Source organism: Hippichthys cyanospilos, chromosome 5 (assembly GCF_059441005.1).
Source record: "Hippichthys cyanospilos isolate Australia breed blue-spotted pipefish chromosome 5, RoL_Hcya_1.0, whole genome shotgun sequence".
NCBI lineage: Eukaryota > Metazoa > Chordata > Actinopteri > Syngnathiformes > Syngnathidae > Hippichthys > Hippichthys cyanospilos.
The window spans coordinates 18626264-18641040 of NC_142373.1; the positions used below are offsets into that span (position 1 = coordinate 18626264).

The 14777-nt window shown below is 38.0% G+C and overlaps 1 protein-coding gene across 1 annotated transcript; it reads left to right on the top strand.

Moving 5' to 3' along the window:
- The first annotated feature begins 12279 nt into the window (after positions 1-12279).
- LOC148423863 (frizzled-7-like) lies at positions 12280-13588 on the top strand. The gene has a single exon (XM_088414330.1). It carries the CDS (start codon positions 12581-12583, stop codon positions 13022-13024), a length of 444 nt encoding a protein of 147 aa, XP_088270456.1. The 5' UTR covers positions 12280-12580; the 3' UTR covers positions 13025-13588.
- Positions 13589-14777: the final 1189 nt, after the last annotated feature.

The following is a 14777-nucleotide window of genomic DNA, read 5'->3' on the forward strand; positions in this document are numbered from 1 at the left end:
TGGAAGAATACCAAATTAATGTTACGATGAGCTAGCGGTTAGCACGTCTGCCTCACATTCGCTTCTGGGTTTGATTCTCGGCTCATTTCATGTACAATATATATCACACTTGATTTAAAAATTCACAGCAGCTGTTTAATTGTGAGAAATCATTAACAAGATTGGTGTCGTCACATAAAAGGAAATAACATTAATGAACATATAACAATAACATTATGACAAACTCTCCGAGCATATTCGGCATTTTAGAGGTTTGTGTCAAACTGGTAAACATTCGTATTACTCTCTGAATTAGCTCTCCGTTTCAAGAACGTTGGCGATCCATGGTCAATATGATCCCTGTGATTAGCTGGTATCAACAGGGATAAACTCAGGAATCCCTTTCAATCTAATGAGGAAAATCCCTATTAAAAAAAGGGTCCAGATGTAAACGTATTAAATATTTAAATGCACGTTATATTTAAAGAGTCGGGCTGCTGATGAATAATGAATTTTCTGCATGCGCAATATAAAAATAATTCATACATACAAATTCGAATTTTGCCTTGCGGTATTAAAATTCTTGCGTTAAATGTAAATACACGGTACACATACATGTATACATAGAGCATGAAAGAACATTATAGATGATTAAAATCATACATTATTTAACACAAGTGCACATCTGTTTTATTCATTCTTTTCAGCTTATCGTTTCTTGATCTCAAAAAAATGGAAAATGAGACCGTTTCTGAGACAGTCGGGGTGGGGTAGAATTTCAATCTGGCAATGGAGGCTGAGTGCCTGTGCGCAGGCATGCCTTTTAAGAATATTAAAAACACATGGCGGAAAAAAAATACTGGCATTGTTATAACAGTGTATGATTTATACACAGATGTACGCAATTGTCCTACCTACCTAAAGTGTAACTGACGGTATTTATTTGCCCGACTTCAGAGCAAAAGAGCGTGGGTTCAGTTCCCACTCAATGATAGCGTGAATGTGACATCCAATCTCTTCATGTGCCTCTTAACTGATTGGCGACCAGTCAAGGGTGTAACCTCGCTTTTCCTCTGAAGTCATTTGGGATAGGCTCCAGCTCTGATAATGATCATGATGAGGGGCATCAAAAATTAATGGAATATATATATATATATATATATATATATATATATATATATATATATATATATATATATATATATATATATATATATATATATATATATATATATATATATATATTATTATTATTTTTTTTTTTTAAGATATATATTTTTAAGTTAATGGATAGATGGATACTGCAGTTCACATATGAATCGTGAAAACACACTGGTACAGTATATACTGTATATGTATATGTATATATATATATATATATATATATATATATATATATATATATATATATATATATATATATATATATATATATATATATATATATATATATATATATATTTTGAAGGAGGGAAAAAGTATTCTGGAACAGCTTGATATTTACTTAGTGTTAGGTACCTAGCTAGCAACCTACTGACAAATACAGTAGATAGAATTTACTTGGTGTTAGCTAGCTTGCAAGCTAGAGGTGGATAAATACAATTTACTTGCGGTTTTCCAGCTAGCTAGAAAAAGACTAGATTGCTAACTAGCTAGATACGTAGAAAAAGATTTGACAGACAGACAGACAGATAGATAGATAGATAGATAGAAAGATAGATAGATAGATAGATAGATAGATAGATAGATAGATAGATAGATAGATAGATAGATAGATAGATAGATAGATAGATAGATAGATAGATAGATAGATAGATAGATAGATAGATAGATAGATAGATAGATAGATAGATAGATAGATAGATAGATAATCCGCTCTGCAATGACACAAAAAGCTACATGATGGTATTGTGTACCTAAGAGGCCGTAATAATTAGGGTGACACCAAAGTGACATCTTTAAACGTGTATTTTACTGAAACATCATTCATTTACTGATTGACTGATTGGCTCATTCACACCACGATGTAACACTGCTGTTTTGAAATGTGTCGAGTGTTCTTAAAACGCAAGGTGTGGACAGAGCGGGGGGAGCAGTGTCATAAAATAGAGCGCGACGGCCATCTGGCTCAGGTCAACCTCCCACTGAGGGTGCCGATCGCTGTAGTTTGTGTGTGTGTGCGAGTCCCTCGCAGTGAAAGGTGATGACCACAGCTGTGTGTGTGACCTCCAAACCGCGGGAGGCCTCCCTTGACACACCCCCGTCTAATCCCCTTCCTTTTCCACCGTTCCCTTCTCCTCGCTCCTCTGCTCCTATTCAACCTCCCTTCCCCCCACGCTTATCTTTATTTCAAAATCCTCCATCAAATACCTAATATATAACAATACGTTTAAAACTGCAATAAACACTAGAACCTCAGAGGGACATTTATTGCATCACCCCTTCCATTACTTTGAAAATCATGTTGCTATCTTTTTATTGGCGTCATTGTTGAATCAAGGCCAGAATCAGCATTGATGTAATGTTTAAAATGGATACGTCCTCGCATTTTTAACATATCTTTCATCTGGGTGAGTATGGGAAAAGTTGGAGAGAGCTCCTTACAATAGCAGAGCTCAATCCACGGTAGACCAGACGTGTCCATTGAGCCATTTGCGGCCCATACTAAAATTCCCAATTGCCATGGCCTGTTTCATTTGGCTTCCATTGTACTACATTCTTTCTACACTTGATGACAAGGCAGAAGAAGAGAAGATAAAACAGAAATTTGCTTTCATCTCTCACTCTTTTTCCATCAATCACCTGTGATATCAACAAAATTTCTATTCATAACGCCCCATGTATTAAAATGATTGAGTCTCGAGTTTCAAAATGTTTCATTTTGAGTCTTCAAAATTCTCTTGTAGTGCAATTACAGCAACCATTGGTAGTTTTTTTTTTTTTTTGTATCCTCTGTAGAGCTTCATGATTAATCGACAATTGATAGATTAAAAATTAATCATTGACATTTTTATAGCTGATTAATTGTTTAGAGATCTAATCTGAATTTTGAATTCAGCAAGCCATTTTCAACACTTCAGATCAATAACTTGTAAAAATAACATCTAAGCATATGTGCTGACCTATAGTATACATTTTTGAAAACTATAAAAAAGTGACTTATGAGACTTCTACCTGACATCAGCTGTCTTATGTATTATCAATTTGAAATAAAGTCCTGTTTTTTAAATGAGATGAAAATGGATTCTTTTTTTCAAATTCATATTTTTTGATAAATCTATTAAATTTCAGTTTTTTACTAGTCACCAGGCGACAATCTCTTAATAAACAAAGAGACAGAAGATGACACTATAAAGATTGATTTTGAGTTTGAACTGCTATTTTAGCTCACCAGGGGGCACTCTCTACTAGTAAATGAAATCAGGCAAGTTCCTGTTGTGTTGGTACAGTGTTCTAACAATCCGAGTGTGTCTATGTTATTTTAAAAACATGTTGGTGCTGCTCTTATTTCTAAACGTGCAGCTATGTTCATTTTGTGTTGAAGGTATGATGTCCCCTTGCTGTAACCAGGCAATTCACACAAAAAAAACAATAAAAACAAACATTTAAAATATTTCCACGTACCATATTTCCATGCAAATATCTGACGTGCGTCTTGTGCGACCTATACATGACAAAAATTAACATTCTGTTAATTTTTTATTGGTGCATCTCATAATCCGATAATGAGAAAATATGCTATTAAAATAAACATTCGTAGCAGCCTCCGCCCTGTGGAAATGTCTCTGGGACAGTTTTACAGACAGCCACACTGAGTGTCGACATACTAAAGACGAAACCAAAACATGCAAGCTGCGTTAAAGCTTCAACAAAAAACCTGTTCTGCTGTCTGGTACTGCTGATGACATGCCGCTGGGATTTGTCACCCATCTCTACAGCTGGGGCTTTGACTTCCTGATGAATTGGCCTCAAGTGGCGACAATTAGCAGCTCTTCCCTGCGTTCACCCAAAGCAAACGTTCTGTCAAAAAGGCCACGTGGAAAACTGTCTAACTCAACTGGACCAAGTGTTGTCTAGTCTACAGTTGTGACTGATTTGCATGGTTTGTAAACCTCGAGTAGCCATCTTGTAACTACAAAGTCAAAACACATGTAGAGACAAAATAACCTTCACGGGCTGGAAGTGCGAAACAGTTGTTGTCCGACAAGCAATCAGGCAGACAACCAGCCGCTCCCCATTACATAAACAATGCTCTCAGTTGCCAGCGTCCCTGCATCCAAGACATATATTTTTTGAATGAACGTCCCCGGGACGCATTGTTTTGTTTTTTTTACATCAAATTATTAATACTTGTCCATTTACTCTTATTCACCAAAACCTGAACACTTACAAACATTTGTTACAAATCCGTCCTTTGTTTTTGTTTTGATCTCGCAGGTCACGCCTCATTTTTACCCAAGATCGCATCGTCGTGAGATATTGTCTACAGGATCTCATTATGAAAAAAATGCCTCCTAAAAGTGCTATCTTTATAAACAGTGTCAACTCTGCAATTTTTTTTAGTATCACTGACAAGTCAAATAAAAAATAAAAATAAAGTAAAAAGCGAAACGCTTTGGAAGATCGATAAGAGGAACAAAACAAACACGATGAAGCTAAACTTTCTACCAAAATTGACTGATTAATATCAGCAGTTGCAAGATTAAGAAGATGATGGCGGATGCTACATGTAAATTCATTCTATTATTTAAATAAATTTGTTCATAACTGTTATTGGTTACAGCCTCCACTCTAGGTTGGCGTGCAAGTTCCGTTATCCCGTTAGCCAAAAACTTGACTCAGCCTCTTGGTTTGCAATGTGCTCTGCTACAAGAAACACTCTCTTCTTGAAAGCTACTGTAATGTTCCTGTGTGAACAAGGATGGACTCGGACGTTGATTCAGTCTGCTTGCTTATTTTGCTGAGGCAACTGCTGCCAACACTAGCTTCTGTTAGCTGCATCTCGAGCACCGGCTGCTAACAGCCAACTGATCTCCACCCTCTAGCTCGTTCCACTACCATAATTGTTGTAAGTAAGAATACGGGCGAAATAAAAATGCTAATCTGTATGTCAAATCTTGGTTTATGCGGCTGACAGATGCAATCTTCCTCAAATAAAAAATGCTATTTATAGGACACAGTCATACTTTGGGCTTTCATTTTGGAGAAAAAAGTGCAGTCTGATATTTGAGGAATTACGGTACTGTTGCTCCTCATTGGGATTTTCAGATCCTACATAGAATGAGGCTTGCAGTTCCTTGGGGGGAATCAGCGGTGGTGGCTGGAGCATCTGATTACACCTCCTGAAAGCTTCCACTTGAATGTTCTGGTGTGGAGTAAGAAAAAAAAAACACTGGCAGAATTGGGATGCATCTGCAGTGGACGCAGGAGAACGCTCCCTCTTTTTTCCTATCGGGGTTTACTGCAACCGTGACCTAGTTCTTGATAAGCACTGAGAAATAATGGATGGATGCAGATGATAGACAGATCAGAAAGAAAGAAGGGTACTAGTGCAGTATTAGTCATTCTTTTTAAGAGGCTAATGATCCTCTCGTTGCGGAACACACACTCTGCTGGCCCAAATAAATACTTCTTTCAGTAGTGTGCATGTGTTTGTGTGTGCGCGAGAAATGGGGGGTGGGGGGTTGAGCAGCTCAGTACTGTGGACTCTCTGTGTTGCACTGACAGACATTAACCAGCTGCCTGCATTCCTCGCTCTCTTTCTCTCTTCTGATTCCATGCTTGATTTTGCTTACCCTTCCTCAAGTGACTACACAATATTGTTCCGCCCGTTGCTATACCACTGGCACCATGCTAGTTAGGATCAATCAAAACCCCTTTTCGGGACTTAGGGAATATCTGGGATGAGAAAAGTATGGTTTTAAAGAGTTTGAATGATCTAGAGAAGATGCGTCGAAACTACGGTTTGAGGAACATTTGGGCGAACCACCTACATTTTAGCGGAGCGCGGAATATACCAAATTACATGTTGAGATGTCCTGCAATGTTATTTTAAAAAAAATAGTGAACAGGTTTGAAGGTAGGCAGCCTTTGGTGTGTGTTGAAAAAATCCTACTTCTAATACCTCATCACCTTTAACAGAAAGAACAAGCGTCCATGTCCATCACTCAAAGGAATATTACTCAAACTGAAAGGATTGTTGATGTCTCCAGCTGATTCATTTAAGAGCAGCAAGCTGTGTGCAACTGTTGAAGCATATGGAATAGTATTCAGTGCGGTCTTTTGGCGCATACACACAATCATAAACGTGTTGAAACGCGGATGCTGCACAACTTCGGCTATTTACGGTAAAATGAACTCGAGCAGCGTCGCGAGAAAAAGGAAAAACAACTGCTTTGAGCGCATTCAACATTACACTGGTGAGCCGTTTACTGCTCCCTCATAATGTGGGAATTCTGAAAAACACAACGCGCAACTTACGTATATAAACACAAGAAAATATAAAGATGAGAGTTATGCTGTTTTACTATAGTTTTTACATTGTTGCCTAAGTGTCGGTGCATGTTAAACACAATAAAATAGAAAATACCTGAATTTGACTCTTAAGTTGGGGAATTAAGGAAAGTAAAAAAGAAAAAAAGTGGTGCTTTCCATTTCCCTGTATGCAGCCCTAATGCCAAAATTTTTGGACAACCCTGATGCAGAGCACTATTTTTTATTTTAAAAAAATACGGTATATTGCTACAGTATATATCAGTATATTCTGCCATAAAATTGTTTTATTCAAGCATCCTTCCTATTTTAGTGTCAGGAAAAAATCTTTGGATGACAAGAGACAGCGCAAGCACTCAAATTATTTGATAAGAAACTTGCATGAAAGGCCAAAAACAACGTGACTAAGACTAAGAAGTGTTTGTCAAATTCTTCTTAAGCAAGGTCATTCTAGATACAGACACAGAAAAAGACACTTATCATCTGCCCCATGAAAGCGGCTCCTTCCCTAACTGCAGACATCTTGCTTTGTCTCACAGGAAAGTGATAATACAAACTCACAGAGCGAGCGAGTGAGAGAGAGAGACAGAGAGAGAGTTTGCTTTTTTCTGGTCACATTAAAAAAGACTATTCATCTATTGTGGCTATAATTACAATGCCTACATTAATACATTGTTACAAGTAAAAATATTTTTACATAATCACTGGACATGTATTTAATCATATGGTTGGTAAATAATTCATCATGCAACTATGTATAAAGCAATTTAAAATTAATTAGTATCATCATCTAAATCAACTTGTTTTAGATTACTTCTGTGAAACAAGTTCCACCAAACCATCGCACAACTGTTTTGGATGAGACAAAAAATTGCTTACAATGGAGTGCTGTGCCCTCCATGTCTGGCTTCAAATTTTGAAACTACAAAATTACATGGATTACATTGTAATACAGTAGTTTGTTTTATATCTGGCTCATCTGCCTGAAAATTTTGTCACATCTGTATAAAACGTAACACAATAAAGGCATACAATGTTTCGCAATGGACACACAATAACACAATTTAGAAGTTGTTACACGTTCCAGTGGATTTTCACTCAATTTGAAAAGAAAACCTGCATTAAAAAATATTTAATCTGATTGTTGATACCTGTTAAAAATCTTACGCACCCCAATTTGCAAAATAATGATCTAAATGAACGTTTTTCATATTACACATGCAGATTTCAGCTTTTTTTCCCCCCTCATCTCCAAAACCTCTGCACATTAGTCTATTTTAAAAATCAAAAGTGGCCCTTGACCTCAAAAGCTTAGCCCCGCCCCCAATCTATAGCGTCTCCTAAAAACATGCGACATAACTACCAACTGCTGCTTCTGATAAGATAACTTCATTGTTCTCTCATGATAAAATGTAAGTAGATAAACAAGCACAGGTCATCCATCATGTACGTTTGACTTCCTCCAAGCTTTTGTTGTCCATTTGTAGTAACCTTTGTGCGCTATTTTGTCCAATCCATTGATATTCACATGAAAGGCATTTCTCATAAAATAGAAAGCATTCAAAGACACTAGGGAGCTGAAATTTCTCCCAGATGATGACACCATGTCAAAGTTCATCCATGGCATGTCACTTACCGTAATTCCCCAAATATAAGACACACTTGTTGAGGGCCAAAAGTATAGTTGTGTCCTTCACACAGTAACTTGAAAATGTGATTTTTTTTCTACTGCATACGAGGAAGATTGATCCGTAAGCCACAGAGTCTTGAAGTACATATGTGCATTTTAATATTGCCCGTAACCTTACTTACAATAATTACCGTAACGAGATGATCAAGAGGGCGGATGTCAGTTGGCTGTTAGCAGCCAGTGCTAATTAGCTCATGTTAGCTAAGATGATTACGGCATAATTTTCAGTAAAAGAAGAGAGCAGACTAAACCAACGTCCGAGTCCATCCTTGTTCAAACACAGAAATATTACTAAAACCGAGAGGATCATATAAAGGTTATGATGTCTCCATGTGATTCAATCAAGAGTGCACCGGTTAGAAATGTATACTATTTGACTCGTTTATTAATTGTGGTCTTTTGACATATACACCCACAATCATAAATTTGGTGGAACACGGATGGTGTGCAACTTTGGAAATTTTTAGCAAAAAGAAGTCGAGTTGCGTCACGAGCAAAAGGAAAAACAACTGCTTCGATTCAATGTTACACTAGCGAGGCGTTCACCGACTGCTCACAAAGTGAGAAATCTGAAACACACTTAACCGCAACAAATATATAACTTACAGATATGAACACAAGAAAATATGAAGAATTTCAAAGATGAGATTTATTCTGTTTTGCTATGGTGTTAACATTGTCGCCAAACTGTTGGTGCATCATATACACGGTAAAACAAAAAATACCACAATATGAACCTAAAATTATGGGTGCGTCCTATACACCGGTGTTTTTCTATATTTGGGGATTTACCACTTTTATCACACTACCAGGAGCGTGCCATCAAAAATCTTGCAAGAATGATGTGGAAGAAAATGAGCTAAAAATGGTCAAAATACTGCAGTGCACGTAGTTCACTGTGCTGCCCTGTCGTTGTGCAAATAAAGTGCAAATTACTCTAAACCCCACTATAGCCTGTACTCAGGAGTTATTTGACCTCTAATCACATGACACACACAGACATGTGTGAAAGCGACAGATTAGACCATCAAGGTAAATCCTCTCAAGCATGTTGGTCATAGAAATGTGTCCGACCCGCATGCTGCCCGCAAATTGAATTACCTCTTTAGTCAAAGTAGAAACCTTGTGTTTTTCCACCCCAAGGCCACAAATGATTTTGTACAGAAAGATACTGTATCTGCTGCTCACGTGAACGTTCAGACACTTTACATGTGTCTGACTATTATTAAAGCGTGCCACCACAAGCTGAACCGGACTCTTCTTCTTTTGTTTATTTCACATTGGTCTCCAGTAAATCTCCAGCTGGAACAGGCAGCAATCCAAACACCGACAAGCTGTCTGGAAACCTGTTGGACTACCTCCATCTGCCCGACCACTGCGCATACCGCCCAGGAGCCACAGACAAACGCAAGCAAACACAACTCGGAGTGGATCCAGTTGACCTGGCATGACTACTACGTGCCACGAAATTCACTGGGGCAGGGAGATACTTTTTACTTGCCCTTTATGGCAATTTGTCTCGTGTGTGGTAACGCTTTGTTGAAATCATTCTGTCACGTGACTTTGGATGAGTTTTGTTTTAAGGGTTGGATTCAGAGTTTTATGTTGTGTAAAGTGTAATATTTCGATCACAACTGTTTGGACAAATACTGGAAAAAAAAGACAAAAGAGTTCAACCTTGTGCAGTATTTTGTGCAATTCTTTGATCTTTACATCAAAGGCATTTTACTTCAAAAAAAAAGCAATGAAAGAAGACACTGGGGAGCTGAAATTTCAACCAGATGGTGTCCACATGTCAAACTTGGTGGTATGACCACTTAGTTATCACACTATCATGAGCATGCCAGACCTTGGTTAAATTCAGTGCTTCTCAATTAGCGTACTTTCCGCACTATAAGGCACACCGGATTATAAGGTGCACACTCAATTAATGGTGTAATCTAAAAACTTTTTCCATATATAAGGCGCACCCTCAATTAATGACATATTTAAAACTTTTTCAATCACAATATAGTAATACTAAAAGTAATAACAATAATAACTCAAATAATAACTCTAAACTCTCAATAACATAAGAACTCAATGTCAATATGACCAAACCTTGTTCAACTGTAAACACAAAAAAAGGAACAGGGAAAGCTTACTTATCAGTTCATTCCCCATCTACCAATCCCAATCTCCATATTGACCCATATATAAAGCGCACCTGATTATAAGGGGCACCATCAGCTTTTTAAAAAAATTAACGCTTTTAGATGTACCTTATAGTGCGGAAAATACAGTATATTTTACAAATCTCTCTATAGGAAAAAAAAGACCAAAAAAAAAAGAAATCTATAAATACTTCATGAATATACCTGAAACGTTAATCTTTTTAACATTAAAATAAGAATAATCATATAGTTATAATCATAAGGTGTTTTTTTGCTTTATCTAAATAAATTAAAATCTAGGAAAAAAAACATATTATCTGTATAATTTAGGGATTCATAAATACATGCGGCCCTAATTTGTATTCCGAAAACATTTCAAGGCCGTACTTGAACTTGAATATAATACCCTGAACATATTTTGACTGTACAGTACCTCTTGTAATTGTGTGTTTTTGATTCCTCCAATGCATAATGACCCAGTTTCATGGCATTAAAAGGAAACCAGATTGTATTGATGACAAGAGGAAGCTCGTCTGTGTGAAACAATGAAATTGTCTTATGGTTAGCAGACTCAATGCTTCCGCCATCTGTCTCCCTTGCTAATAAACTACAATGAGGCGTTTGAGAGATGAATTCCGCATGCAGACCACTTGTTGTCATTACTCAGGTCAAATGTCTGTAAACAGAGCTGTGTAATAATTAAAGACACGGGCTACTTCAGCTATTGATTAGGAATGTTAGCACACTATAATTTCCCTTGAGGGTCTTTCTTAGCTCAATAAACCAGCAAATGAAATGCACGTATGGATGGGGGACTAGTTTTCATTTTACCCAAATAAGCCACCTGTCCGTCCATGGATCCAGCATATACTTTACAGTACTGTGTGAATGCTGCAGCGGTTGGTTTGTCTTGTATTGTATCCAGAAAATTCAAACCCAGAACTTCCGGAGTGCAAATTAATCTCCTCCTGAGACCCAGCCCATTCATTTGTGTCCACTCCTGTGTCCATTGTGTCTCAACGACAGCAAAGTTACCATGTTTTCCGTACTATAAGGCACACCTAAAAGCCTTAATTTTTTTTAAAAAGCTGATGGTGCGCCTTATAATTAGGTGCGCCTTATATATGGATCAATATTGAGATTGGGATTGGTAGATATGGAATGAAGTGATAAAGTAAGCTTTACCTGTTTACAGTTGGACAAGATTGGTCATATTGACATTGAGTTATTATGCTATTGAGAGTTTGAGTTATGATTTGAGTTATCATTGTTATTACTTTGAGTATTACTATATTGTGATTGAAAAAGTTTTAAAATATATCATTAATTGAGGGTGCGCCTTATAAGCCGGTGTGCCTTATAGAGCGGAAAATACGGTAATTGCATGCGCCCCAAACACACGAGACATCATTGGAATTGCCAGGACATCCTTGACTAAGGACACTAAGCCTTAGTAGGGTTTCTTGAATGAGTCAAATGATATAAACCAGAAACAAGTGTCCACGAGAGTGGACACACATGAATAGACTTGGTAGATATCACACTTCTACAAGCAAATAACCCATACATATGATCTTAAACATAATCTTTTGCTATCACCCTTTTCGGAGAAACGTCCGCCTGTGAATTTGGGTCATAGTCTTTGACTAATACAATGCAGGCTATTCATTTTAAATTTTGGAGTCAGTCCCATCAGATTTGGAGGTTCAACGTACGTGCATAGCGGAAAGGTATTCTATTGTTTAGCTCTTAGTCATAGCGTAACATAAAACTTAAGCACCTGCACGTTCAAAACAGGTTAACATGGCTGTAAAAGCATTCCTGACGTGCTTCAGGAAAAAAATGAAAAATAAATGCTTGACACGTGGCCATCTCATCAACCGAAAACATATCATGTCCTGTACAATGCGAGCATTTAACATTCCCATCATTTAAGGATAATATTTAACGTAATGGGACCACATTGAGCATATTACTGAAGATTTTTTTTATTTTTTTTTTTTTTTGCAAAGATTGCCCCTTTAAGCTCAGAGTGGGAGTACTTTGACGACCCAAGGCTAGTAAAAGTTTGGCTAAATTGTTGTTGTTGTGAAAGAGTGGGTGTTTTTATCCCCACCCTCTCAAGAAGAAATGCGTGGGATGCTTGAGGAATGAGGACACTTTTGTAGAAAGATCTGCTTCGACTTTTTGCTGTACATAATTCAAACGGCTGGACTTTTGTCTGTTTTTGAGGATTTTTTTCTTTTCCTCCTCCTCATCGACAACTATGGGGTCATCGTGGCTGACCGCAGACTGCACGCTTGTGTTGTTGTTGTTGTGCGGCCTGTCTCTCTCACAGGCTGAGCTCAAGCTGGAAATCTGCCAGCCCATCTCCGTCCCACTGTGCGCCGACCTCATCTACAACTTGACCGTCATGCCAAACCTCCTGGGCCACAGCAGTCAAGAGGACGCGGCTGCGGACATGCGGCGTTTCGAGCCCCTGTTGCAGGCCGGATGCTCGGCGGAGCTCAAGTTTTTCCTCTGCAGCGTGTACATTCCCGTGTGCACCGTTTTGGAGGAAGCCATCCCCCCATGCCGGCCCCTGTGCGAGCTGGTACACCGAGGGTGTGAAGCCAATATAACTGCCATTGGCTTGGAGTGGCCCGAGAGGATTCGCTGCGAGACGTTTCCGGCGAGCGGATTGTGCGTACGACCCGCGGGCGCGGTCTAGAATATGCAAGACAGCTCCAGCGTTTTTCCGCTTCAGCCCCTTCTAATCATCGTCATCTTCATCTTTATGTTCAAACATAGCCTAGCGATGAAATGCAAGTGTACAAAACATTAAAAAGTTAAATACAACTGAACTGTAGTGAGGCAAGGATTCTTTCATGTACCACCAGAGAGAGCTCATTTACCTCTAGTGGTCTACGCACCACACTTTATGGAAGAAATGCATGATAAGAGTGAAATCATAATCTTATGAGAATAGTGGCATACTTTGCATGAAGAAAAAAAATCACAGTATCTAACGTCGTAATTTCACAAGAATAAAGTGAGATTTTCAACAAAATATCATCAACACTGAGGTCGTCAAAGTTGTCATTCATAATTCTTGACCTATTTGACATTATTTTCAAGTAAGACAGTTTCAACTTGGTGTGTGTGAACATGAACATAATCCGAAGAACTTTTTTGTTTTGAATATCATTGCTTTTTTTTGTTGGCTTTTTATGATCAAATATTGCCTTCATGTACACGAATAGTCGAAAAAAATGTATTGATCTGTTGCCTTGAATAGCCTCTTGATTTGCTTTGTGTATCTTTTTTTGGGAGACATCAGCTTTTGGTTATTTGACACTTATATTTTTGGAAATACTATTTTTACTGCATTTTATCTTATTATACAAGAGTTAGAATGATGACTTTGATATGTGATCTCTTCTTCTATTTATGCCACAGCAATTCTAGCTGTCCTGGTGACCATATTTTCATTTATTTTAAAAATAGACCTTTAGACTTTTTAGACTTTTTTTTTTTTTTTTGCAAAATGTTGGGATCCAACCGATGATGTAATTGCACATATTTGAATAGTATCATTTTGTGATAACTGTTTGACACATATAGTTTAGACCAATGAGATCCCGGATCTGTATCTTTGGTCGTACTTTGTAATCATATGACAATATAGTTGGATTTTCCAAAATTCTTTTCCAACATTATGATTTTTTTTTTCATTTTGTACTTTATAAAACCTATTACATATAATTGTAGGCATGCAGGTATATTTTATGTTGCATTATGTCATTTTGTGTTTGTGGGGGCTCCTTGGAAAATGATCAATAAGGTATTCATGGCCTATACATTTTTAACATAAGCATTTTTTTTACTATTATTTTCATCCACGATTCTCAAAATGTTTCTGTTGGTGGTGATCTTGGTCAGTTGCCTGAAGGATTCATGAAGGTTGACGACAATTTCCGTGTGAAAAGGAAAAGCACATCTTCAGTTTCTCAATCTCCCATGACGATTTGACGAACTTGCTTATGCGCGTCCCCAGTCCAAATTGACCTTTTGGCCCTTTTCTATATAAGCTGACTCGTTGTTTGGAGGCGCGCTGACAGTGGGGAAACTCCAGTGACTTTTCTTTTTTTTGGGTTCAGCGTCACCCCAACTAGATCTCCCACTCTTTTCTCCCCCTGCCTCCCCAACCTTCCTTCTTCTTCCTTTCCTGTCCCCTCCCCCCTACGCCGACCTACCCCCACATCCTTTCATCCCACTCAGGGCAAGAAACCAAATGCAGCGAGGCCAACAAGAACCGCCTACACCACCACCCTCACTTTGTGGCCTGTGTGTGTGTGAATCGATTGTGTTGTAAATTCGACCCAGTGTTAGTGTTTGTTCCCACATTGGTTGTTGCTGGAGGTGTGGGGATAATGGCTTGCTTGGAACTTTAAACGTTTGAAACACTTTAGCACGGTTCCCTG

Bases quoted from the DNA above. Each gene is read 5' to 3' on its own strand.
- LOC148423863 (XM_088414330.1), top strand. From the start codon at position 12,581: ATGGGGTCATCGTGGCTGACCGCAGACTGCACGCTTGTGTTGTTGTTG.